This window comes from Hemibagrus wyckioides, linkage group LG06 (assembly GCF_019097595.1).
Source record: "Hemibagrus wyckioides isolate EC202008001 linkage group LG06, SWU_Hwy_1.0, whole genome shotgun sequence".
NCBI lineage: Eukaryota > Metazoa > Chordata > Actinopteri > Siluriformes > Bagridae > Hemibagrus > Hemibagrus wyckioides.
In genome coordinates, this window is record NC_080715.1 from 6,097,073 (window position 1) to 6,121,770 (window position 24,698).

The 24,698-nt window shown below is 38.5% G+C and overlaps 1 protein-coding gene across 1 annotated transcript in view; it reads right to left on the reverse strand.

Annotated features, from left to right (window-relative positions):
* cps1 (carbamoyl-phosphate synthase 1, mitochondrial) overlaps positions 1-17,865 on the reverse strand; it is a 79,260-nt gene extending 61,395 nt beyond the window's left edge. Inside the window, exons 1-13 of the mRNA XM_058391139.1 lie at positions 17,632-17,865; positions 16,396-16,505; positions 14,969-15,113; positions 13,104-13,193; positions 12,920-12,976; positions 11,944-12,036; positions 11,757-11,846; positions 10,876-11,004; positions 7,626-7,732; positions 2,851-2,992; positions 1,483-1,560; positions 1,143-1,241; positions 715-810 (exon numbers count right to left, since the gene is read on the reverse strand). Of these exons, the coding sequence (XP_058247122.1) occupies positions 715-810; positions 1,143-1,241; positions 1,483-1,560; positions 2,851-2,992; positions 7,626-7,732; positions 10,876-11,004; positions 11,757-11,846; positions 11,944-12,036; positions 12,920-12,976; positions 13,104-13,193; positions 14,969-15,113; positions 16,396-16,505; positions 17,632-17,718 (1,323 nt within the window). The 5' untranslated portion in view covers positions 17,719-17,865. The remainder of the gene's footprint in view (positions 1-714; positions 811-1,142; positions 1,242-1,482; positions 1,561-2,850; positions 2,993-7,625; positions 7,733-10,875; positions 11,005-11,756; positions 11,847-11,943; positions 12,037-12,919; positions 12,977-13,103; positions 13,194-14,968; positions 15,114-16,395; positions 16,506-17,631) is intronic.
* Between the last annotated feature and the right edge of the window lie 6,833 nt (positions 17,866-24,698).

Sequence of the window (24,698 nt, forward strand, 5' to 3'; positions counted from 1 at the left end):
ATAACATTAAGACCACTGAGAGGTGAAGTGAATAAGACTGGTGATCTCCTCATCATGGCACCTGTTAGTGGGTGGGATATATTAGGCAGCAGGTCAACATTTTGTCCTCAAAGTTGATGTTAGAAGCAGGAAAAATGGACAAGCGAAAGGATTTGAGCGAGTTTGATGAAGAGCCAAATTGTGATGGCTAGACCACTGGGTCAGAGCATCTCCAAAACTGCAGCTCTTGTGGGGTGTTCCCGGTCTGCAGTGGTCAGTATCTATCAAAAGTGGTCCAAGGAAGGAACAGTGGTGAACCGGAGACAGGGTCATGGGCGACCAAGACTCATTGATGTACGTGGTGGTCGAAGGCTGACCCGTGTGATCCGATCCAACAGGTGAGCTACTTGTTGAAGAAGTTAATGCTGGTTCTGATAGAAAGGTGTCAGAATACACAGTGCAGGACGGGTCAGAGCTGTTTTGGCAGGAAAAGAGGGACCAACACAATATTTGGCAGGCGGTCATAATGTTGCTGATCGGTGTATTTCCAAAACCATGTATCTGACCAATAAATGGAAAAATTTTGAAGAATTTCACCTCTATAATGATATTTGAGTGCAATCACTAAAATAGAAAACAGCCTAAAAGTATCACTTTAGTGTAGGAGAATGGACCGATAGGTGTGAAAGTATCCTGAGGTGTGCTGTGATGTATTGCATGTTCTGTTGGTCTTACCTTCATGGCTTTTACAGCTTGTGAGCCTGAGTAGTCAAACTCGCCGGCCTGGCCGATGGACAGACCACCAGAGCCGAGAACCAACACTTTAGACACCTGCAAATACATTTGTATTACATTTATAGCATTTGGCAGACTTATTTAGCAATACTTATTTAACTGGGCTTTGGCTAAGTGACAGCTTTGTGGTTCTGGGATTTGAACTCACAACCGATCCAATGTCCTTTTAGCTATAACTTCCACCACTTTAAACAGTCAAGAACATGCAACATAAAACATAATGTGCCTCAGAAATCCAGAAACATATCACAAACACATCAGATTTGAACCTAAACCTAGTTTATATTTTAACTGTATAGGATTCACTTCACATCTCTCTCTCTCTCTCTCTCTCTCGCTCTTGATGCATATGACTGTAGCGCCCTCACCTGGGCTCTTGGAGGAACGGCAGGTTTCTTTGGCATCACAGACACGATGTTGCCGTTTTTCCCCTTCTTTATCAGAGACAGGAAAGCATCGAAGAGGAACTGTACAGAAACAAAAGAGATCAAGTCAAATGAATGAAAAAAAAAACAAAAAACAAAGCGCATCGACACAAACAATAAAACATCCTGAGCAGGAAATGTTTGTGTTATCTCTGAACAAGCTCGGCGTAATTTAATTGTGTCTGACGCAGAGCATGAAATGAAAGGTGGGGATGTAATTAGAACAGATATTCATGCATGGCTTTCGAAACGAAACAAATAAATCAATCGGCGTCTGCAGTACCTCTGTATCGGTGGGGCCACCTTTCGCTTCTGGATGAAACTGAGCCGTGAAGATTGGCTTGGTGTTATGCATGATGCCCTAAAGGTATTTCAGAAAAAAGAAAAAGAAAAAAATCATCCAAGCTACTATAATGGTAAATGGATTAAAGGGAAACCATGATCATACTACAGCATGTCTGTTATATTTTTAGCATTACTAACAAAACAGTTCAGAGTATAACAAGCTTAGCACCATCTGTGCTAGCCAATTTATAGTGAGAGGAATCAAAACAGTGATGTACTTTATAGATTTACAAATTAATACTATTCTTGTATATACAGTATCTCATAACACACAACACATCGAAATTTAAGGTGGATGAGCTATACTATATTTCCAAAAGTTTTGGGACACCCCTCCAAATCATTGAATTTAGGTGTTTTTCAGGGGTTGGGCTCGACCCCTTAGTTCCAGTGAAAGGAACTCTTAATGTTTCAGCTTCATACCAAGACATTTTGGACAATTTCATGCTTTGTGGGAACAGTTTGGGGATGACCCCTTCCTGTTCCAACATGACTGCACACCAGTGCACAAAGCAAGGTCCATAAAGACATGGATGAGTGAGTTTGGTGTGGAGGAACTTGACTGACCTGCACAGAGTCCTGACCTCAACCCCATAGAACACCTTTGGGATGAATTAAAGTGGAGACTGTGAGCCAGGTCAAAACTGGGACGTCTGCCTTTACATGCACATGAATGTAATATGGAGTTGTCCCGCCCTTTACAGCTATAACAGCTTCAACTCTTCTGGGAAGGCTTTCCACAAGGAGTGTGTTTATGGGAATTTTTGACCATTCCTCTAGAAGCACATTTGTGAGGTCAGGCACCTGATGTTGGACAAGAAGGTCTGGCTCACAGTCTCCTCTCTAATTCATCCCAAAGGTGTTCTATGGGCTTGAGGTCAGGACTCTGTGCAGGACAATCAAGTTCCTCCACACCAAACTCACTCATCCATTTTATGCATTGTTCTGTTGCCACATGATTGGCTGATTAGATAACTCCATGAATGAGCTCTGTGATGTTTTTGCCTACTTTTTATTATTCAAAGGCATTGGAGGAAAAAGTGATGTATGACCTGGTAGCTATAAGCTTCTCTTACTCAGCCTCTATTATAGCTTCTCTAATACAAAATTAAAGTCGGATCCTAAATATGTCTGGAAATTAGTACAATTAAACTTTTAGTTTCTGGTGAAGTTATATAAATAAATAAATAAATAAATAAATAAATAAATAAAAACACTATAGATACAGTGTGTCATGCCAAACATCCCAAATCTTATCCCAATAAAAATCACTTTGCTACTAATTTTTTTACATATGTGATCAGACCTCATTGGTCCCATCGTTGGCGTTGATGAAGAGCGGACTCCAGCCTAGCGGCAGAGACTCGGTGTCGATACCGTAGCCGTGGTTCTGAGCCGTGATGAAGGCTTGTCCCGTCATCACATTCAGCACTGGCTGGTTTTGACCTCTACATATACAGACAACAGACAGACAGGACTGTTCATTCTCAGAGCAAAACTGATGACTGTGCAGTTCCCAAAGAGACAAAACACACTTATCTAAGAGACAGAAAGACAAAGCAAGAAGTGTGGTGTGTGTACAGGCAGATACATGAACTATATATCAACTAGACTTTACTGACCTGGGTATTTATTGTGCTGTCTATGTGTATTTATTTTATTGTGTATTTCTCATCCTGTAAATTTACTGTCTTGGGGTCTGTTTTTATTTCCTTATATATTTCTTTATTTTTTATTTATTGTCCTGGGTATTTATTGTCCTGTATATTTATTGTCCTTGGTATTTATTGTCCTGTATATTTATTGTCCTGTATATTTATTGTCCTTGGTATTTATTGTCCTTTATATTTATTGTCATGTATATTTATTGTCCTTGGTATTTATTGTCCTGTATATTTATTGTCCTTGGTATTTATTGTCCTGTATATTTATTGTCCTGTATATTTATTGTCCTTGGTATTTATTGTCCTTGGTATTTATTGTCCTTGGTATTTATTGTCATGTATATTTATTGTCCTTGGTATTTATTGTCCTGTATATTTATTGTCCTGTATATTTATTGTCCTTGGTATTTATTGTCATGTATATTTATTGTCATGTATATTTATTGTCCTTGGTATTTATTGTCATGTATATTTATTGTCATGTACATTTCTTGTCCTGGGTATTTATTGTCATGTATATTTATTGTCCTTGGTATTTATTGTCCTTTATATTTATTGTCATGTATATTTATTGTCATGTATATTTATTGTCCTGTATATTTATTGTCCTTGGTATTTATTGTCATGTATATTTATTGTCATGTATATTTATTGTCCTTGGTATTTATTGACCTGTATATTTATTGTCCTTGGTATTTATTGTCATGTATATTTATTGTCCTGTATATTTACTGTCATGTATATTTATTGTCATGTATATTTATTGTCATGTATATTTATTGTCATGTATATTTATTGTCATGTATATTTATTGTCCTGTATATTTATTGTCCTTGGTATTTATTGTCATGTATATTTATTGTCCTTGGTATTTATTGACCTGTATATTTATTGTCCTTGGTATTTATTGACCTGTATATTTATTGTCCTTGGTATTTATTGTCATGTATATTTATTGTCCTGTATATTTACTGTCATGTATATTTATTGTCATGTATATTTATTGTCATGTATATTTATTGTCATGTATATTTATTGTCCTGTATATTTACTGTCATGTATATTTATTGTCATGTATATTTATTGTCATGTATATTTATTGTCCTGTATATTTATTGTCCTGTATATTTATTGTCCTGGGTATTTCTTTATTTTTTATTTATTGTCTTGGGTATTTCTTCTCCTCTATATTTATTGTCCTGTACATTTATTGTCCTGTATATTTATTGTCCTGGGTATTTCTTTATTTTTTATTTATTGTCCTGTGTATGTTTTTATTTTCTTGGATATTTCTTGTCTTAAGTATTCATTGTCCTGTGTATTTATTAGCCTGTATTTCTTGTATTATATATTTATTGTCCTGTATATTTATTGTCTTGTGTATATTTTTATTTTCTTGGATATTTTCTGTATTGGGTATTTATTGTCCTGTATATTTATTGTCCTGTATATTTATTGTCCTGTATATTTATTGTCCTGGGTATTTATTGTCCTGGGTATTTATTGTCCTGGGTATTTATTGTCCTGTATATTAATCGTCTTGGGTATTTACTGTCCTGGGTATTTATTGTCCTGTATATTTATCGTCCTGGGTATTTATCGTCCTGGGTATTTATTGTCCTGGGTATTTATTGTCCTGTATATTTATCGTCCTGGGTATTTATCGTCCTGGGTATTTATTGTCCTGGGTATTTATTGTCCTGGGTATTTATTGTCTTGGGTATTTATTGTCCTGTATATTTATTGTCCTGTATATTTATTGCCCTGGGTATTTATTGTCCTGGGTATTTATTGTCCTGTATATTAATTGTCTTGGGTATTTATTGTCCTGTATATTTATTGTCTTGTGTATATTTTTATTTTCTTGGATATTTTCTGTATTGGGTATTTATTGTCCTGTATATTTATTGTCCTGTACATTTATTGTCCTGGGTATTTATTGTCCTGTATATTTATTGTCCTGTATATTTATTGTCCTGTATATTTATTGTCCTGTATATTTATTGTCCTGGGTATTTATTGTCCTGTATATTTATTGTCCTGTATATTTATTGTCCTGTATATTTATTGTCCTGGGTATTTATTGTCATGTATATTTATTGTCCTGTATATTAATTGTCCTGTATATTAATTGTCCTGGGTATTTACTGTCATGTATATTTATTATCCTGGGTATTTATCGTCCTGGGTATTTATTGTCCTGTATATTTATTGTCATGTATATTTATTGTCATGTATATTTATTGTCCTGTATATTTATTGTCCTGTATATTTATTGTCATGTACATTTCTTGTCCTGGGTATTTACTGTCCTGGGTATTTACTGTCATGTATATTTATTGTCCTGGGTATTTATCGTCCTGGGTATTTATTGTCCTGTATATTTATCGTCCTGGGTATTTATCGTCCTGGGTATTTATTGTCCTGGGTATTTATTGTCCTGGGTATTTATTGTCTTGGGTATTTATTGTCCTGGGTATTTATTGTCCTGGGTATTTATTGTCCTGGGTATTTATTGTCCTGGGTATTTATTGTCCTGGGTATTTATTGTCTTGGGTATTTATTGTCCTGGGTATTTATTGTCCTGGGTATTTATTGTCCTGGGTATTTATTGTCTTGGGTATTTATTGTCCTGTATATTTATTGTCCTGTATATTTATTGCCCTGGGTATTTATTGTCCTGGGTATTTATTGTCCTGTATATTAATTGTCCTGGGTATTTATTGTCCTGGGTATTTATTGTCCTGTATATTTATTGTCTTGTGTATATTTTTATTTTCTTGGATATTTTCTGTATTGGGTATTTATTGTCCTGTATATTTATTGTCCTGTATATTTATTGTCATGTATATTAATTGTCCTGGGTATTTACTGTCCTGGGTATTTACTGTCATGTATATTTATCGTCCTGGGTATTTCTCGTCCTGGGTATTTCTCGTCCGGTATATTTCTCGTCCGGTATATTTCTCGTCCTGGGTATTTCTTGTCCTGGGTATTTCTTGTCCTGGGTATTTATTGCCCTGGGTATTTATTGCCCTGGGTATTTATTGTCCTGTATATTTATTGTCTTGGGTATTTATTGTCCTGGGTATTTATTGTCCTGGGTATTTATTGTCCTGTATATTTATTGTCATGTATATTTATTGCCCTGGGTATTTATTGTCCTGGGTATTTATTGTCCTGGGTATTTATTGTCCTGTATATTTATTGTCCTGGGTATTTATTGTCCTGGGTATTTATTGTCCTGGGTATTTATTGTCCTCTATATTTATTGTCTTGTGTATATTTTTATTTTCTTGGATATTTTCTGTATTGGGTATTTATTGTCCTGTATATTTATTGTCCTGTATATTTATTGTCCTGGGTATTTATTGTCCTGGGTATTTATTGTCCTGTATATTTATTGTCCTGTATATTAATTGTCCTGGGTATTTACTGTCCTGGGTATTTACTGTCCTGTATATTTATTGTCCTGTATATTTATTGTCCTGTATATTTATTGTCCTGTATATTTATTGTCCTGTATATTAATTGTCCTGGGTATTTACTGTCCTGGGTATTTACTGTCATGTATATTTATTGTCCTGGGTATTTATTGTCCTGTATATTAATTGTCCTGGGTATTTATTGTCCTGGGTATTTATTGTCCTGGGTATTAATTGTCTTGGGTATTTACTGTCCTGGGTATTTATTGTCTTGGGTATTTATTGTCCTGTATATTTATTGTCCTGTATATTTATTGCCCTGGGTATTTATTGTCCTGGGTATTTATTGTCCTGTATATTAATTGTCCTGGGTATTTATTGTCCTGGGTATTTATTGTCCTGTATATTTATTGTCTTGTGTATATTTTTATTTTCTTGGATATTTTCTGTATTGGGTATTTACTGTCATGTATATTTCTCGTCCTGGGTATTTCTCGTCCTGGGTATTTCTCGTCCTGGGTATTTCTCGTCCGGTATATTTCTCGTCCGGTATATTTCTCGTCCGGTATATTTCTCGTCCGGTATATTTCTCGTCCGGTATATTTCTTGTCCTGGGTATTTATTGTCCTGTATATTTATTGTCCTGGGTATTTATTGTCCTGGGTATTTATTGTCCTGGGTATTTATTGCCCTGGGTATTTATTGCCCTGGGTATTTATTGCCCTGGGTATTTATTGTCCTGGGTATTTATTGTCCTGGGTATTTATTGTCCTGGGTATTTATTGTCCTGGGTATTTATTGTCCTGTGTATGTTTTTATTTTCTTGGATATTTCCTGTCTTGGGTATTTATTGTCCTGTATATTTATTAACCTGTACATTTATTGGCTTGAGTATTCAGTATTATTCCTCACTGTTTCTGTCCTGTGTACCTACCTACTTCACTACACAAATTAACACAGCTATCATCACACACCCAATAACAGTGCATTACCTGTTCCCCATAGGCAGTTTGTAGGACTGGGCACCAGCAGCCAAAGCCGTGATCTGGTTTCCCATACAGATACCAAACACCGGCTCGGGACGATCACTCTCCAGCACCTGACATGGAAAAGCCATCAGAAAGCAATGCCTTTAAATAACATGGATAACATGGATAATAACTGGATAAGTTGCTTCCATGTCTGATCTACTACACCAGAGTACTGAAAATGTCAAAACTCAGAAGGGAGAAAAGGGTTTCTTTCACTGTTTCATCCACTCATGACCAACTTTCAAGAAGGCTTAAGCCCCGCCCAGTTAGTATAATTAGATCAGGTCATATATCACTGTAGAAAAACTCTGTTCCTTCTATAGATATCAAGCTACATGTCACTATGATATATGTCAAAATATATATTTTATATTTTTATATATTTTTTATGTGACATTAATTTTTTCTTCATCCAGAACCAAAAAATCTCAATTTCCAAATTATTTGTATTCACCAAATTGTGAGAGGAGTGCAAATGGAGTGTAATAGGAGTGTAACAGGGGTCTAAGGGCAGAGCAATAGAGGTGTAACAGGATTGTGAGAGGAGTGTAATTGTAATAAGAGTGTGAGAGGAGTGAGCAGAGTGTAATTGTAATAGGAGTGTGAGTGGAGTGTGAGAGGTGTGCGAAGAGATTAATTGTAATAGGAGAGTGAGAGGAGTGAGAAGAGTGTAATTGTAATAGGAGTGTGAGTGGAGTGTGAGAGGTGTGCGAAGAGATTAATTGTAATAGGAGAGTGAGAGGAGTGAGAAGAGATTAATTGTAATAGGAGAGTGAGGGGAGTGAGAAGAGTGTAATTGTAATAGGAGAGTGAGAGGAGTGTGGGAGGAGTGAGGGGAGTGAGAAGAGTGTAATTGTAATAGGAGTGTGAGAGGAGTGAGAAGAGTAATTGTAATAGGAGAGTGAGAGGAGTGAGAAGAGTGTAATTGTAATAGGAGTGTGAAAGGAGTGAGAAGAGTAATTGTAATAGGAGAGTGAGAGGAGTGAGAAGAGTGTAATTGTAATAGGAGAGTGAGAGGAGTGAGAAGAGTGTAATTGTAATAGGAGAGTGAGAGGAGTGAGAAGAGTAATTGTAATAGGAGAGTGAGAGGAGTGAGAAGAGTGTAATTGTAATAGGAGAGTGAGAGGAGTATAGGAGGAGTGAGAAGAGTGTAATTCTAACAGGAGTGTGAGAGGAGTGTAATTGTAATAGGAGAGTGAGAGGAGTGAGAAGAGTGTAATTGTAATAGGAGAGTGAGAGGAGTGAGAAGAGTAATTGTAATAGGAGAGTGAGGGGAGTGAGAAGAGTAATTGTAATAGGAGAGTGAGGGGAGTGAGAAGAGTGTAATTGTAATAGGAGAGTGAGAGGAGTGAGAAGAGTGTAATTGTAATAGGAGAGTGAGAGGAGTGAGAAGAGTAATTGTAATAGGAGAGTGAGAGGAGTGAGAAGAGTGTAATTGTAATAGGAGAGTGAGAGGAGTATAGGAGGAGTGAGAAGAGTGTAATTCTAACAGGAGTGTGAGAGGAGTGTAATTGTAATAGGAGAGTGAGAGGAGTGAGAAGAGTAATTGTAATAGGAGAGTGAGGGGAGTGAGAAGAGTAATTGTAATAGGAGAGTGAGAGGAGTGAGAAGAGTGTAATTGTAATAGGAGAGTGAGAGGAGTGAGAAGAGTGTAATTGTAATAGGAGTGTGAAAGGAGTGAGAAGAGTGTAATTGTAACAGGAGAGTGAGAGGAGTGAGAAGAGTAATTGTAATAGGAGAGTGAGAGGAGTGAGAAGAGTGTAATTGTAATAGGAGAGTGAGAGGAGTGAGAAGAGTAATTGTAATAGGAGAGTGAGAGGAGTGAGAAGAGTGTAATTGTAATAGGAGAGTGAGAGGAGTATAGGAGGAGTGAGAAGAGTGTAATTCTAACAGGAGTGCGAGAGGAGTGTAATTGTAATAGGAGTGTGAAAGGAGTGAGAAGAGTGTAATTGTAACAGGAGAGTGAGAGGAGTGTGAGAGGATTGTACAAGCGATGCAATAGGAGTGTAACATGTGTGAGAGGAGTGTAATTTTAGTGTAATAGGAGTGTAATAAGTGTTTGAGGAGTGTAATAAGAGTGTGAGAGGAGTGTAATAAGAGTAATAGGAGTGTAAGAAGAGTATGAGAGGAGTGTAATAGGAGTGTAAGAAGAGTGTAATAGGAGTGTAAGTGTGTAATAAGAGTGTAATAAGAGTGTTAGAGGAGTGTAATAGGAGTGTGAGAGGAGTATAATAGGAGTGTAATAGGAGTGTGAGAGGAGTATAATAGGAGTGTAAGAAGAGTGTAACAGGAGTGTAATACGAGTGTGAGAGGAGTGTAACAGGAGTGTGAGAGGAGTGTTAGAAGAGTGTAATAGGAGTGTTAGGAGAGTGTAATCGGAGTGTAATAGGAGTGTGAGAGGAGTGTTAGAAGAGTGTAACAGGAGTGTGAGAGAAGTATAATAGGAGTGTAAGAAGAGTGTAACAGGAGTGTAATATGAGTGTAACAGGAGTGTGAGAGGAGTGTTAGAAAAGTGTAATAGGAGTGTGAGAGAAATATAATAGGAGTGTAAGAAGAGTGTAACAGGAGTGTAATATGAGTGTAACAGGAGTGTGAGAGGAGTGTGAGAGGAGTGTTAGAAAAGTGTAATAGTGTTAGAAGAGTGTAATAGTGTTAGAAGAGTGTAATAAGAGTGTTAGAAGAGTGTAATAAGAGTGTAATAGGAGTGTTAGAGGAGTGTAATAGGAGTGTAATAGGAGCGTGAGAGGAGCGTGAGAGGAGTGTAATAAGAGTGTTAGAGGAGTGTAATAAGAGTGTAATAGGAGTGTGAGAGGAGTGTAATAGGAGTGTTAGAAGAGTGTAATAGGAGTGTAATAGGAGTGTGAGAGGAGTGTAATAGGAGTGTGAGAGGAGTGTAATAGGAGTGTTAGAAGAGTGTAATAGGAGTGTTAGAAGAGTGTAATAGGAGTGTAATAGGAGTGTGAGAGGAGTGTAATAGGAGTGTTAGAAGAGTGTAATAGGAGTGTTAGAAGAGTGTAATAGGAGTGTTAGAAGAGTGTAATAGGAGTGTAATAGGAGCGTGAGAGGAGTGTTAGAAGAGTGTAATAAGAGTGTTAGAGGAGTGTAATAGGAGTGTGAGGAGAGTGTAATAGAAGTGTAATAAGAGTGTGAAAGGAGTGTAATAAGACCATAACTGGAGTATAACAGGAGCATAGCATGCTGGATGAGGTACCTTGCGCATGTTCTGGATCAGAGTTCCAGCCAAAGCGGGGTCTCCAGGGCCATTAGATATGAAGAGGCCATCATACTCGAGGTTCATGAGCTCCTGATCCCATGGCACCAGGTGGACCTCAGCACCACGCTAAATAAACACACAAATACACACATACATCAAAAACTGCCAATATTCATATGGAATATTAAAATAAAATTTGCTTTAAAATGGCCCATAAGCAGTTTTTTTTTTGTTTGTTTGCTTAAAATGCAAAAATTAAGATTTTATTCAGCCAACTATGACTACTGATGTGAAAGTTGGTGATTTCTGAAGAGATCTTCAAATAACCTACGCATCATTTTTAGGTTTATCCATAAAACTGAAACGTTTTGTGTATCTGTGCATGTGCGTGTCTTAAAATAAAACTGCTGAAAAACGAGGTAACAGCCAATAAAGAGTCCCTCCGAGTTTTCTCAAGCCTGCCTCCCTCATCTTCGAACTCAGGAGAAGTATAACATATTTATATATTTTTCTGTCCTTTTTTTAATTAAAATTCACAGCTGCTTTTCCTTTTCTTCAGTGTTTTTTTTCCTAGAAAATAATGGTGTCCAGGAAACCTTTGAGCTGGTAAAAAAGAGGGACTTAAAGATTAAATAAAGAGAAGTGTAAGATGTAGCTTTGGAAGACCAAGAGCATCTGTCCTCCATGTTTATTTTCACACTTGTGCTCCAACATGCAATCAGATTGGTTAAAAGATTAAAGACCATTAAAGGTGCTAAAAGGTTTTCTAATAAAAATCCATTTCTTACTCTGAACAAAAACATGAGGCGTTACTTGATCTATCAATAAACGTGTTTCAGTAGACAGCCATAAACATAACAATATAATATTAGTGTCACCTTGACAAGCAGCCTGATGATATTGTGCTTGATCCCGCAGTCAACAGCCACCACTTTGATGGGGTTGCCTTTCCCATACACTCGGACTTCCTAATAAAAGAGCGAGAGGAGATAAAGAGATGAGTATAGCAGTGACAGCAGCAGAGCCTGATACACAGTGAATCACCTCATGTGAGGGTCTGGTTACCTTCGTCGAGACTTCTGCCACCAGATTTCGCTCATTTGGGTCAGTAATTTCAACTGGCTGCCCTTCAAACTCAATCTTCCCCAAAACTGTGCCCTGATGAAAGAAAAAAGGCAAGCAATCAGTTCAGGATAGTGCACTGAAAGGATGATAACATGGTTTTTACATTTTTACGTTGTGCATCAATGTTCTCATCAAACTTCAATGATCTCTTTATACGACTTTGCCCATGCCAGGATTGATGACCAGTTTGTTCTGCTGATTTTCATACACAACCCTCTTTAGAGTTTACACCAAATGGTGTGAAAAACAAAAAAGAAACCCAGCTGTATTTTTATTTCAGAGACACCTTGTTGAAGAGAGAGGTCAGATAAGACTGGCTAGTCTACTGTGAGCTGAGAGGAAGGCTTCACTAACTCAAATCGCCAATCTTTACAACCGTGGTGAGCAGAAAAGCATGTCAGAACGCACTGAGGCTTACATGTGGATCTACTTATTCCACCTTGAACAGGTGAAAGTCTGAAGATTGGAACAGAGATCTGAGGCTATAACCTACACGGGCTCATGGACAGATGAAGTTAGAATAAACTGCTTTTCTACTGATCAGCTGGGTGATGCTGTGCCCACTGTATCCTCAGATTCCAGTTCTTGGCTCACAGGAGAGGAACTTGATGTGGCCTTCAGGTTTTGTAGCCCATCTACCTGATGGTTTGTTGTGTAGTGGATTCTGAGATGTGTTTCTATTCAGCACGGTGGTGATTATTTGAGTTACTGAAGCCGTCCTTGATGTTTTGTTGTTGTTGCTGCTGTTTTGTTTTTTTTGCACCATTCTATGAAAATTGTGTGACAGAAAATTCATGAAAATTTCACCAAGGTCTGAAATCCGATGCTAAAAGCAGCACATCGGATACCAACAAACCTTTCCACGATTAATCGAGCAAAAAACAAAAAATGACAACTTCTGCAGAAATGAGTCTACCTTGTCTCGGATGATTTTGGTCAGCATCCTGGTGTCCACGCCGTATAAAGCTGGAACCTACACAAGAGATACACACATCAGAATCGCTGCACTCAAGGTTGGAAAAAGCATAACAACGAGCTATCACTAGTATCACGATTAGCAGAAGCACATCAGACTAAACAATCTGCTCAGTGTGCTGTACCTTCTCCTCCTGCAGCCACTGTGCCAGAGACTTCACCGAGTTCCAGTGGCTGTATTCGTGACTGTAGTCCTGCACCAGCAGCCCTGATACCTGCAAATACATCACACACTTAGGCTGTGTCTCAATCAGTTCTCGAGATCAGCAGTCAGGGCACTGATCAGGGAGTCGGCTATTTTAACCCCTCTCTCTCTCTCTCTCTCTCACTTAGTGAGCATGGAATGTTCAGATTTTGCGATTATGTTCCCTTACTGGACATCTAAAGCATCTCAGCTTGAAAAGCTGACAACATGAACCAAATTTGTCTACAAATGTAGCAAACAAATGAATGAACTTCTTTATTGTTATTGTGTGTACACAGTGATACAAAACAAAGAAATGGGGTTAGCAGCTCTTAAGATGCCTAATATTAAAAACAATGAGTGATGTAAACCATCTGCACCTCAACACCACAAAGACCAGGGAGATGGTGGTGGACTTCAGGAGGCCCAGGCCTCAACCGGAGCCTGTGACCATTAATAGTGACTGTGTGGAGTTTGTCAAGACCTATAAATACCTTGGAGTACAGCTGGATGATAAAATGGCCTGGACTGCCAACACTGACGCTCTGTGCAGGAGAGGACAGAGCCGGCTGTACTTCCTAAGAAGGCTGGCATCCTTTAACATCTGCAAAAAGGTGCTGCAGATGTTCTATCAGACTGTTCTATGCGGCAGTGTGCTGGGGAGGCAGCATCAAGAAGAAGGACGCCTCATGTCTGGACAAGCCGGTGAGGAAGGCGGGCTTGATTGTGGGCTCAGAACTAGACAGCCTGATATCAGTGGCAGATAGTGGACAGCCTGATATCAGTGGCTCCTGTCTATCATGGACAATCCACTTCATCCACTGTACAACATCATCTCCAGACAGAGGAGCAGCTTCAGTGACCGGTTGCTGTCACTGCCCTGCTCCACTGACAGACTGAGGAGGTCATTCCACTCGGGGTGGGAAAGGTCAGTGCTGACACCACAAAATACACTCCGGTTTGCACAGAACTCTTCAATATACTTATATAGACTTGCACAGGACTCATAAATACGCAGATTTTGCATATCACCTCACTAGGTCTGTATGTAGGTGCTATATTTTTTAACTCTCTGTATTTAGTTTTTTTTTTTTTTTTTAGTATTTTATGGAAACGTTCATCCAGCTTTGTAATATAAGCAAAATATGATATAATAAACAGACAAAAACCGCCATTATCTTTAATCGCAGCTTGTTGAACAGTCTGCTCTAGACTGTTTTGTTCTGGCAATAATCTTCAAAACGGCTCGCATGGCTTGGTCTAAAACCAGCTCAACGTGTCAAGCTGCATTTTTTTGTCATCAAGAGAAAGAAAATAAGAGAAGGCAGGTAAGGGAAATGCTGAACATCTGTCTATAGCTTCTATAATGTCGAGATAACAGCATGCAGAAGCTTCCTATGAAATCAAAGGTAACTATAAAGATAAAACGGATAAAACATATAATGTGTCACTCTTTAATGTTAGCATTAGTAAGTTGGCTGTAATGTAGGAGCAGTAAAAGACTTTGGGGTGTGCTGTAATTAGAAAATAATCCAATCTGGGGCAGAGTGATATCGCTAAGGCCTGTTTTGAATAATACTCATTTGTACTTTGTAAATTAATAAATTCTTTTGGGGGTTTTTTGCATGTCATGTTGAAAGAGCTGGCAGATATGGCAAGAGATTTTTTTTGTTAATATCTAAAGAGATACCCAAGCACTGGAGTGAAAACTGGCTGAAAAATCACGGATCTTCTTTATCTTACTTCATAAAAAATGAGTAGCCCCATGTGACACTAAGTGATGTCGCTGCATGGAGGTACGGTCACCTGAATGCGATCCGACTCTGCGTTCTTTCTCAGTCCCATTTCGTCTAGCTCCTGCATGTTGGGAACGCCGTAGTTGCCCACAATGGGGTAGGTAAGAGTAAGAACCTGACCTCTGTAGCTGGGGTCTGTGAGGGCCTCTGGATATCTAAATAGAAGAGGAAGATTCAAATATCAGGACAGTATACTGATGTCAGATATTACTTCATTAATGGATAAACCTCATATCTCTATTGTATACTATTTTTCAGAGTAACATTATGATCAGCTGCCTAATATTGTGTTGGTTCCCCCCTTTTTGCTGCCAAAACACAACAAAATGTGATGCACTGTGTATTCGGACACCTTTCTATCAGAACCAGCATTAAGTTCTTCAGCAGTTTGAGCAACAGTCGCTCGTCTGTTGGATCGGATCACACGGGTCAGCCTTCGCTCCCGACATGCATCAATGAGCCTTGACCGCCCATAACCCTGTCACCGGTTCACCACTGTTCCTTCCTTGGACCACTTTTGATAGATACTGACCACTGCAGACCGGGAACACCCCACAAGAGCTGCAGTTTTGGAGATGCTCTGATCCAGTGGTCTAGCCACCTGCTTCTAACACATCAACTTTGAGGACAAAATGTTCACTTGCTGCCTAATATATCCCACCCACTAACAGGATGAGGAGATCATCAGTGTTATTCACTTCACCTCTCAGTGGTCAGGAAGTTATGAATGATCGTTGTATTGTTGTTGAACCACTATCACGCCATCTCTGAACTGACGTTACATCACTCAGCTTTCGGAAAGGAGGAATTGGTGCTGAGTCTATAATGAACTCAGGAACTACGCTGACCTCATGAGCTCTTGGTTGCACAATTCTTCATGACTATAAACTGTTGAAGAAAGGACATTCTCAACATTTACATTATTCACCGTCCAGTCTCACCCAAATGAGGATGAGGTTCCCTTCTGAGCCTGGTTCCTCTCGAGGTTTGTCTACTTTATTGTATCTAATTTATGTCTTATTTTCATACTTTTACCTATTTTTATTCCTCTACCTTAGTGTTAATCGGCTTGATTTTTACATCAAGGACAGTCGTAAAAGCATTTCTTCACACGTCGCACTCTGTATGATCGTGTACGAGACAAATAAAATTTGAATATATGTCAGAATGCAGCTTATGTCAGAATAATATAACCATTTCAGAGCTCATATCTGTGTTTAATGATCATATTATACCTCACAACAGTTTCAAATACTCGAAACAAAGCTCTATTATACATGTATGTATTTCGGTTAAATGCTCATAGAGTAGTTATGTGTGTCATGTACATTCATATGGGAATGTAGAGAAAATATACATGTGCATCCCTCTACGTGTCATGCATTGGGATTACAGTCAGTGGAGCTGTGGAGTTAAAAGCAGTAGATGTTTCCTCACCCCACAAGCCCTGTGTTGAAGACCAACTCTCCGGATGCTGACTGGTCATGTCCAAAAGAGTATCCCTTCATCACTGTCCCATCCTGAAGAACCAGCTGAGCGCTCTGAGCCTGCATGTGATAGATAGATAGATAGATATTTAGACAGACAGACAGACAGACCAACCGATAGACAGACAGCTAGATAGATAGACAGACAGACAGACATAGAGAGAGAGAGATAGATAAATAGATAGATAGATAGAGAGAGAGAGAGAGAGAGAGAGACAGATAGACAGACAGAGATAGATAGATAGATAGATAGATAGATAGATAGATAGATAGATAGATAGACAGAGCTAGCTATCTAGCTAGCTAGCTAGCTAGCTAGATAGAGAGAGCTAGCTAGCTAGATAGAGAGAGCTAGCTAGCTAGCTCTCTCTCTCTCTCTCTCTCTCTCTCTCTAGCTAGATAGCTAGATAGACCGACAGACCGACTGACAGAACTTTATTGATCCCATGAGGGAAATTCTTGTTACATCAGCTTAGTCAGTTACAAGCACAACACACACAACACACACACACACACACACACATACACACACACACACACAGAGAAATAAAGACTAAGTAGCAGGAAGATACGGAACAACTGCACGTCTAACCACATCCTGTTTTCCGCTACAGAGGGACTGATCTGACGTACACCATGATTCACGATCTACCTAATGATGAGGATCTGTTCAGACTCGAAGTGATGCAATATTACATCACCCCTCTTTACTACAGTTCACTCATACCAGCACGTCGTAGGGTTTTCCTTTAGGTGCTTTTAAAAGGCTCAGAATAAAAATAATAATAATAATAAAAATACCTCTGTGCTACATGGTAACAGTCGTATGCATACACACCTACGCATGTGTCATTGTGTGTAATGTCTTCCTGAAAACTGTAGAAATTCTACTAGGCGGAAACATCGAGCCGGCTAGTTAAAAGGCAACGCTGATGCTAATGCTAATCCTAACTTTCTGGGTTTTTTCAGTCATTACTGAGGCATTTCTGGTAAAAAAAAAAATATTATAGAGGTTTAAGTTCTTCAGTTCTACAGCAAAGTTGTCTCACGCATCTTCTGCGATACGATATTAACGTTAAAACGTTGCAACAAAAGAAGAACACTAATTAGGCTAACTGGTTTAGTTAAATATATGAAGATACAGTGATACAGTAACAAGTGACCGGAAAAAAAATGAATTTGTTACCTTGACGCTGTGAGAACGTGCCGCATGTCTCCAGCCGACTGAAGACAAACTCTTCATAAATTTCGCGACTGTCAACATTTTGGTCATGTTTCAGACTTCACTTAATTAGTTAATGGGTTCCTTCACCCGCAGCGCGTGATCCTGTGGATTAAACGTATATATTAAAACCTTTCTTTGCGGGATGGCGGGGAGAATTTGTCAATGAGGCTTCAGCGTGGTGTAGAAGGCTCGCAAGCCCAGTCAGCCAATCAGAGAGGAGTAGACGGAACAGTTAGCCAATCAGCGCACAGTAGAAGTAATAAAAAGTGGGACGTCCGGTAAAGCCACGTGGAGGAATGAATGGTGCAATCTGAAATATGAGAAATCTGAACGCAGCTGAAATGATACAAGACAAAAGTGCGTGTTTTTATAAATATTATAAAGAATATAATAATAATAATAATAATATCATCTTAATGTAAAGAATATTATGATCGTGCAGAAACGTGAAAACAAATTTTCCTGCTATTATTATGTAATTATAAGAATTATAATATAATTGATATTATTATAACACTTTATTACTATTCATTATATTATAATAATTCTAATATATAATCATAGTAATAATATTATAATGTATAATAATTATTATTATAATAAGCTTCTTCCTGCAGGCCATTCGGGCCCTCAACCAGAACACCTAGAATCTGGACTTTCTGCCCTGTTCATTTTCTGACCTGAAACCCAAATGTCTTCAGTGTAAAGCAAAGACAAAAGCTTTGTCGTTCCAATACTTTTGGAGGCAACTGTATTAATGTGTGGGGTTTGTTTGTGGTGCTTGTTACTATTATACTTAATGAAAAGACATATCTAATATTTATTGTATAAACTAGGATTTCAATAACGATGATGGTGACTTACCCCCCGCATGACACGACATTCTACCTCAGCTGATTGTTGCACATGCAATAATTGCACTACTTTGTACTCTACACTATTCTGTACACACAATAACACTCTCACTGTACATCTTTCCTGTACATCTTGTGTGCACACTGCACCGTCACTTTACCCCCTGTTCAATTGGACATTTATATTTGCCTATAGACATCTATATATATATTTATATATTTATCTTACATATGCACACTGTACATACTGTATTCTTTTGCTACACCATTTCAAAGTTAACCATTGTACTGTATTATATTAGTGTATTATATTTTTGTTTTATATTTGTTTTTTGTATTTAGTTTTTATAAAGCAGTTTTATATTTGTATACATATATATTATACTACTATTTTTTTGTTAATATTTTTTATTTTATTTTATTTTTCATATTTATATTTACTGCTATTGATACTACATATATATATTTATATTATATACATATATATCTATATATACATATCTATATATATATATACATAGACATATATTTGCATATCTGATCTGACACTTGACTTTCCACACTGTCCACACTTTAAATTTTAAATTTTTCTTTTTTTACTCTTTCTTTTTGTGTAAGACAGTCGTAAAAAGCATTTCACTACATGTCGTACTGATAGAGAGAGCTAGCTAGCTAGGTAGCTAGATAGATAGATAGATAGATAGACAGAGAGAGCTAGATAGATAGATAGACAGATGTGTATGATTTCGTATGTGACCAATAAAATGAATTTGATTTGAATTTGAATTATTATTGTTATATTGTTATTTTTCAATGAAATAAAATTAATTATAATATAATTCATATTAAATATTATTATAATAATTATTATAATAATTTTATCTGCTTGTTGTTCTTTATAACATTTATTGTTATTTTCTTTAACAATAATAAAAAATAATATATATATATACATATATATATATATATATATATATATATATATATATATATATATATATATATATATATATATATATATATATATACACTATATTGCCAAAAGTATTCGCTCACCTGCCTTGACTTGCATATGAACTTAAGTGACATCCCATTCCTAATCCATAGGGTTCAATATGACGTTGGTCCACCCTTTGCAGCTATAACAGCTTCAACTCTTCTGGGAAGGCTGTCCACAAGGTTTAGGAGTGTGTTTATGGGAATTTTTCACCATTCTTCCAGAAGCGCATTTGTGAGGTCACACACTGATGTTGGACGAGAAGGCCTGGCTCTCAGTCTCCGCTCTAATTCATCCCAAAGGTGTTCTATCGGGTTGAGGTCAGGACTCTGTGCAGGCCAGTCAAGTTCCTCCACACCAGACTCTGTCATCCATGACTTTATGGACCTTGCTTTGTGCACTGGTGCACAGTCATGTTGGAAGAGGAAGGGGCCAGCTCCAAACTGTTCCCACAAAGTTGGGAGCATGGAATTGTCCAAAATGTCTTGGTATGCTGAAGCATTCAGAGTTCCTTTCACTGGAACTAAGGGGCCAAGCCCAGCTCCTGAAAAACAACCCCACACCATAATCCCCCCTCCACCAAACTTTACACTTGGCACAATGCAGTCAGACAAGTACCGTTCTCCTGGCAACCGCCAAACCCAGACTCGTCCATCAGATTGCCAGATGGAGAAGCGCGATTCGTCACTCCAGAGAACGCGTCTCCACTGCTCTAGAGTCCAGTGGCGGCGTGCTTTACACCACTGCATCCGACGCTTTGCATTGCACTTGGTGATGTATGGCTTGGATGCAGCTGCTCGGCCATGGAAACCCATTCCATGAAGCTCTCTGCGCACTGTTCTTGAGCTAATCTGAAGGCCACATGATGTTTGGAGGTCTGTAGCGATTGACTCTGCAGAAAGTTGGCGACCTCTTCGCACTATGCGCCTCAGCATCCGCTGACCCCGCTCCGTCAGTTTACGTGGCCTACCACTTCGTGGCTGAGTTGCTGCCGTTCCCAAACACTTCCACGTTCTTATAATACAGCTGACAGTTGACTGTGGAATATTTAGGAGCGAGGAAATTTCACGACTGGATTTGTTGCACAGGTGGCATCCTATCACAGTTCCACGTTGGAATTCACTGAGCTCCTGAGAGCGACCCATTCTTTCACAAATGTTTGTAAAAACAGTCTGCATGCCTAGGTGCTTGATTTTATACACCTGTGGCCATGGAAGTGATTGGAACACCTGATTCTGATTATTTGGATGGGTGAGCGAATACTTTTGGCAATATATAGTGTATACATATAGATATATATATATATATATATATATATATATATATATATATATATATATATATATATATATATATATATATATATATATGAAATTGTCTAATCTGGAATATTTCCGGAAAAACTAAAATGATGAAATATGATAAAATATGCCCAATTCTTGTGCAATTCTCCCTTTTTTATCAGCCTTAAAATTTTAGGATTTGCTTTTCATACATAGACAGCTCTCTGGTCTTCATGTTGGTTTATCCCCAATATCCTTTAGCTCAGTCAATCTAACAGAGAAACAAAAAACACCTGTCAGACATGTGTTCCAATATTATTGATCACTTGATTGTAAGTCACTTGACTGGTTGTAGGTTCAACAAATCTGGATGTAAATATCCAGAAATGAACGCTGGAGGTCGGTTCACGTCATGCCCTGTTCATTTTCTGACCTGAAACCCAAATGTCTTCAGTGTAAAGCAAAGACAAAAGCTTTGTCGTTCCAATACTTTTGGAGGCAACTGTATTAATGTGTGGGGTTTGTTTGTGGTGCTTGTTACTATTATACTTAATGAAAAGACATATCTAATATTTATTGTATAAACCGAATTACATATAACTCATGCAACACCTAAAACTAACCAGCCAGTTCCAGCAGGTCAAAAGGTTTTGCTTTAAAAAATGAGTAAAATGAGCTGCCTCAAGAACACATGGTGTCATAGTGGCTTAGAGTGTAGCTTGTTTGCCTTGTACGTCTGAGGTTTGGGGGTCAATTTCAGACTTTGCATGTTCCTCTTGTGCTTTGGGGGTTTCCTCTGGGTTCTCCAGTTTCCTCCACCAGTCCAGAGGCATGTGCTGTAGGCATCTGTAGTGTGTGAATGAGTGTGTGATTGAGCCCTGTGATGTGTTAGTACACTGTCCAGGATAAGAGTCCTGTGGGCTAGATTCCAGCCTTGGGGTGACCCTGAGCATTACCCAACAGCCCCAGCTAGTCAGATGCCTCACTAATCACACACACTTGTGTCTCTGTATACCTTGTTTTATTTAAATTCCAGTCTTTCAGTCTCTCACTGTCAAAGTCTTGTTGTTGCTTGTTGTCGTGTGGGCCACATTATCGCTTTAAGCCTTTCGTAAGCTGATGACTTGTCTCTGAAGCTCATACTTTGAGTTCTTGATTTACATAATAAATTAACTGCACTTCAACTGCCTCCAACTTCATGATCTGACATTTGTGTGGAATTTCACGTTCTTCCTGTTTCCATGTTGATTTGCTCCGGGCTCTTGGCATTCTTCCACCTTCAGAAAGTTTGTTTGTTTGTGTGTGCGTGTGTGTGTGTGTGGGCGCGGGGGGGGGGGGGGGGGGGTTGTCCCATTAGAAGTGTATTCCCACATCGTTCCCAGGAAAGTCTCCATATCAACAAATGAACAAAAGAATGAATGAATGAACGGATGAATAACTCAGAAGACACTACACGTGCCCAGTAACTAGAAATCTACTGATTCAGTATATAACGAGTCAGAATGTTCCTTCTTCTGATTGGTCGGAAGGCGTTGATTCATTTTCTGACAGCTGCAAATCACAGCTCCTTCTCGCTTCTATAGCAACAGCTCATATCCACAGTATAGCTAAACACACTTGTATAGCTAAAGCTTCATATATTCTAAGATTATATGATAATGATCATTATTTACCAAATGTCTTGCTTGTAATACACTTTTTAAGCAACAGAAGTCTGTCAGTGTGTGTCCCGATGCAGGAAGGTTGTAATCATGAAGGGGTTCTGCTTTCTTGGTAATGTAAAAAGCTGCATTTTCCAGTCCCTGCAGACATTTTGTGATTCACCAATCAAATAGTTTTACACAAAAAAAAGTGCTTCAAGTGGCATCCGAAATTTTGCAAAAAATAAAGTCCAAAATCAGGTCTTATTGGTTGCAAGCTTTGGAGAAATTCTTTAGGGTCTGATCGGTGTAGTAACAGTAACTTAGAATCTCAGCTTCATCACATCATCACTTGCTCTGAGTGGGACATGGTGGCTAGGGGCTTAGAGGTTAACATGTTTGACCCACACATCTGGGGTTAGGGGTATGATTCTGGCCTCTGCATGTCCTGCATGTGTAGAGATTACATGTTCTCCTTGTGCTTTGGGTTTCCTCCAGGATATCGGGTTTCCTTGCCCCAGTGCCTTGTAGGCTGATAAGCATCTCTAAATTCTGTGGTGTGTGTGTGTGTGTGTGTGTTCTCTAAATCCAGGGTTTACCCTGCATTTTGTCACCTGGGATAGACTCCAGACTTCCTGTGGCCATGTGTAGGATAAGTGGCACAGAAAGTAGATGGATGGATGGATGGATGGATGGATGGATGGATGGATGGATGGATAGATAGATAGATAGATAGATAGATAGATGGAACATGTCCTAAAGTGTTTTATTCCTTATATAACTCATTGACAAAAAAATAGTCCCAGACATATGAAGCTTCCTTCCTGTCTGGAGCTTTGCCTTTTAGGGTCTCTACTTTTAATTGATGAGCAGATAATTTGTGTGTGTGTGTGTGTGTGTGTGTGTGATCTGATGCCAGGCCACATTATTCACGCCTAACCTAATCCCTCAGACAGACTGCTGAACCCAGCACAGTTTTCCCCCCATGCTCAGCATTCTCCTGTACTCTCACTAATCCCACCTCATCACTAAACACCGGCGTCACAGCCTGGCAACAATCACACAGGAACAATCCCACTCACAATCAGACAGACACGGCTATGATGCACACTGTACAACGAGGTCTCGTGGTCTAGGGTGCAGAAAAAAATATCTAAGTTAAACAATTCAGACAAATGAAATGGATCTAATGTAAACTTATTATGAGATTACAATAAAACAAACACAGAATAATACAGTAAACTAAAGCGTTTACATACAGTGGCTAAAAATGACCGCAGCCAGCCACTAGAGGGCCTCAGAGACATTTTGGCTTCACTTTTAAACCCCTGATGTGATGTTCGACCACTGCCTTAATCTAAAGAAGAATCCAGAAATGATCCAAAGCCCATTTTTTAGTTATCCGCAGCCATATCTCCAATCATATTGATTTTAGACTCCAGTTTGGATTTTTAAAAAATATATATCATTATATTTGTTCTGCAGCTTAATACAAATGATTAGATGTTTAACATCATGCTGTAATATAATTTATAGAATTATATATATAGGTGTGTGGGAACGTGGTAGCTTAGTGGTTACTACTGATCAGAAGGTTCTGAGTTTGAATCCCAGGTCCACCAAGCTGCCACTGCTGGGCCCCTGAGCAAGGCCCTTAACCCTCATCTGCTCAGTTTGAGGACTTTAAAAATGAGATAAAAGTGTAAGTCGGGACAAGGGTGTCTGCCAAACTCGGGAAAAACAAAGATAACGTCATAGCTCCAGGATCTCTGGATTACTTTCGCATCTTCTCACCGCCTCTGAGTGGGTTTCCTCCTGGATCTCTGGTTTCCTCCCAATTCCCAAAAACCTATGGAAGATAGGCTTGGCTTTATTGCTCATAGGTGTGATCATGTATTACTGATGCCCTGTGATGGACAAACTTCCCATCCTAGTTAAACTTTCTCACTTTGATGCCCAGTGTTCTCAAGACTGACTCCGGCTCCACCACGACCTCCACTCTGACCCCTGAGAGAGATAAAGCGCTTACATGAGATAAATAAATGAAGAAACTTGATACAGTATATAGCTGTTCAAAAAATAGGATATTACAATGTTCTTCTGCCTCCTGAAGGATGTTCCATTCACTCTTTTCCACCATCTCTAGGCATGTACGTGAGTGCTGAAAATAGCCAAGGTTATCCTGGTCACTTAATGGGAAAGTCTGACTGGTTTCCGTGGCTTTCAATGGTCTGGTAATATGTAGAATGATTAT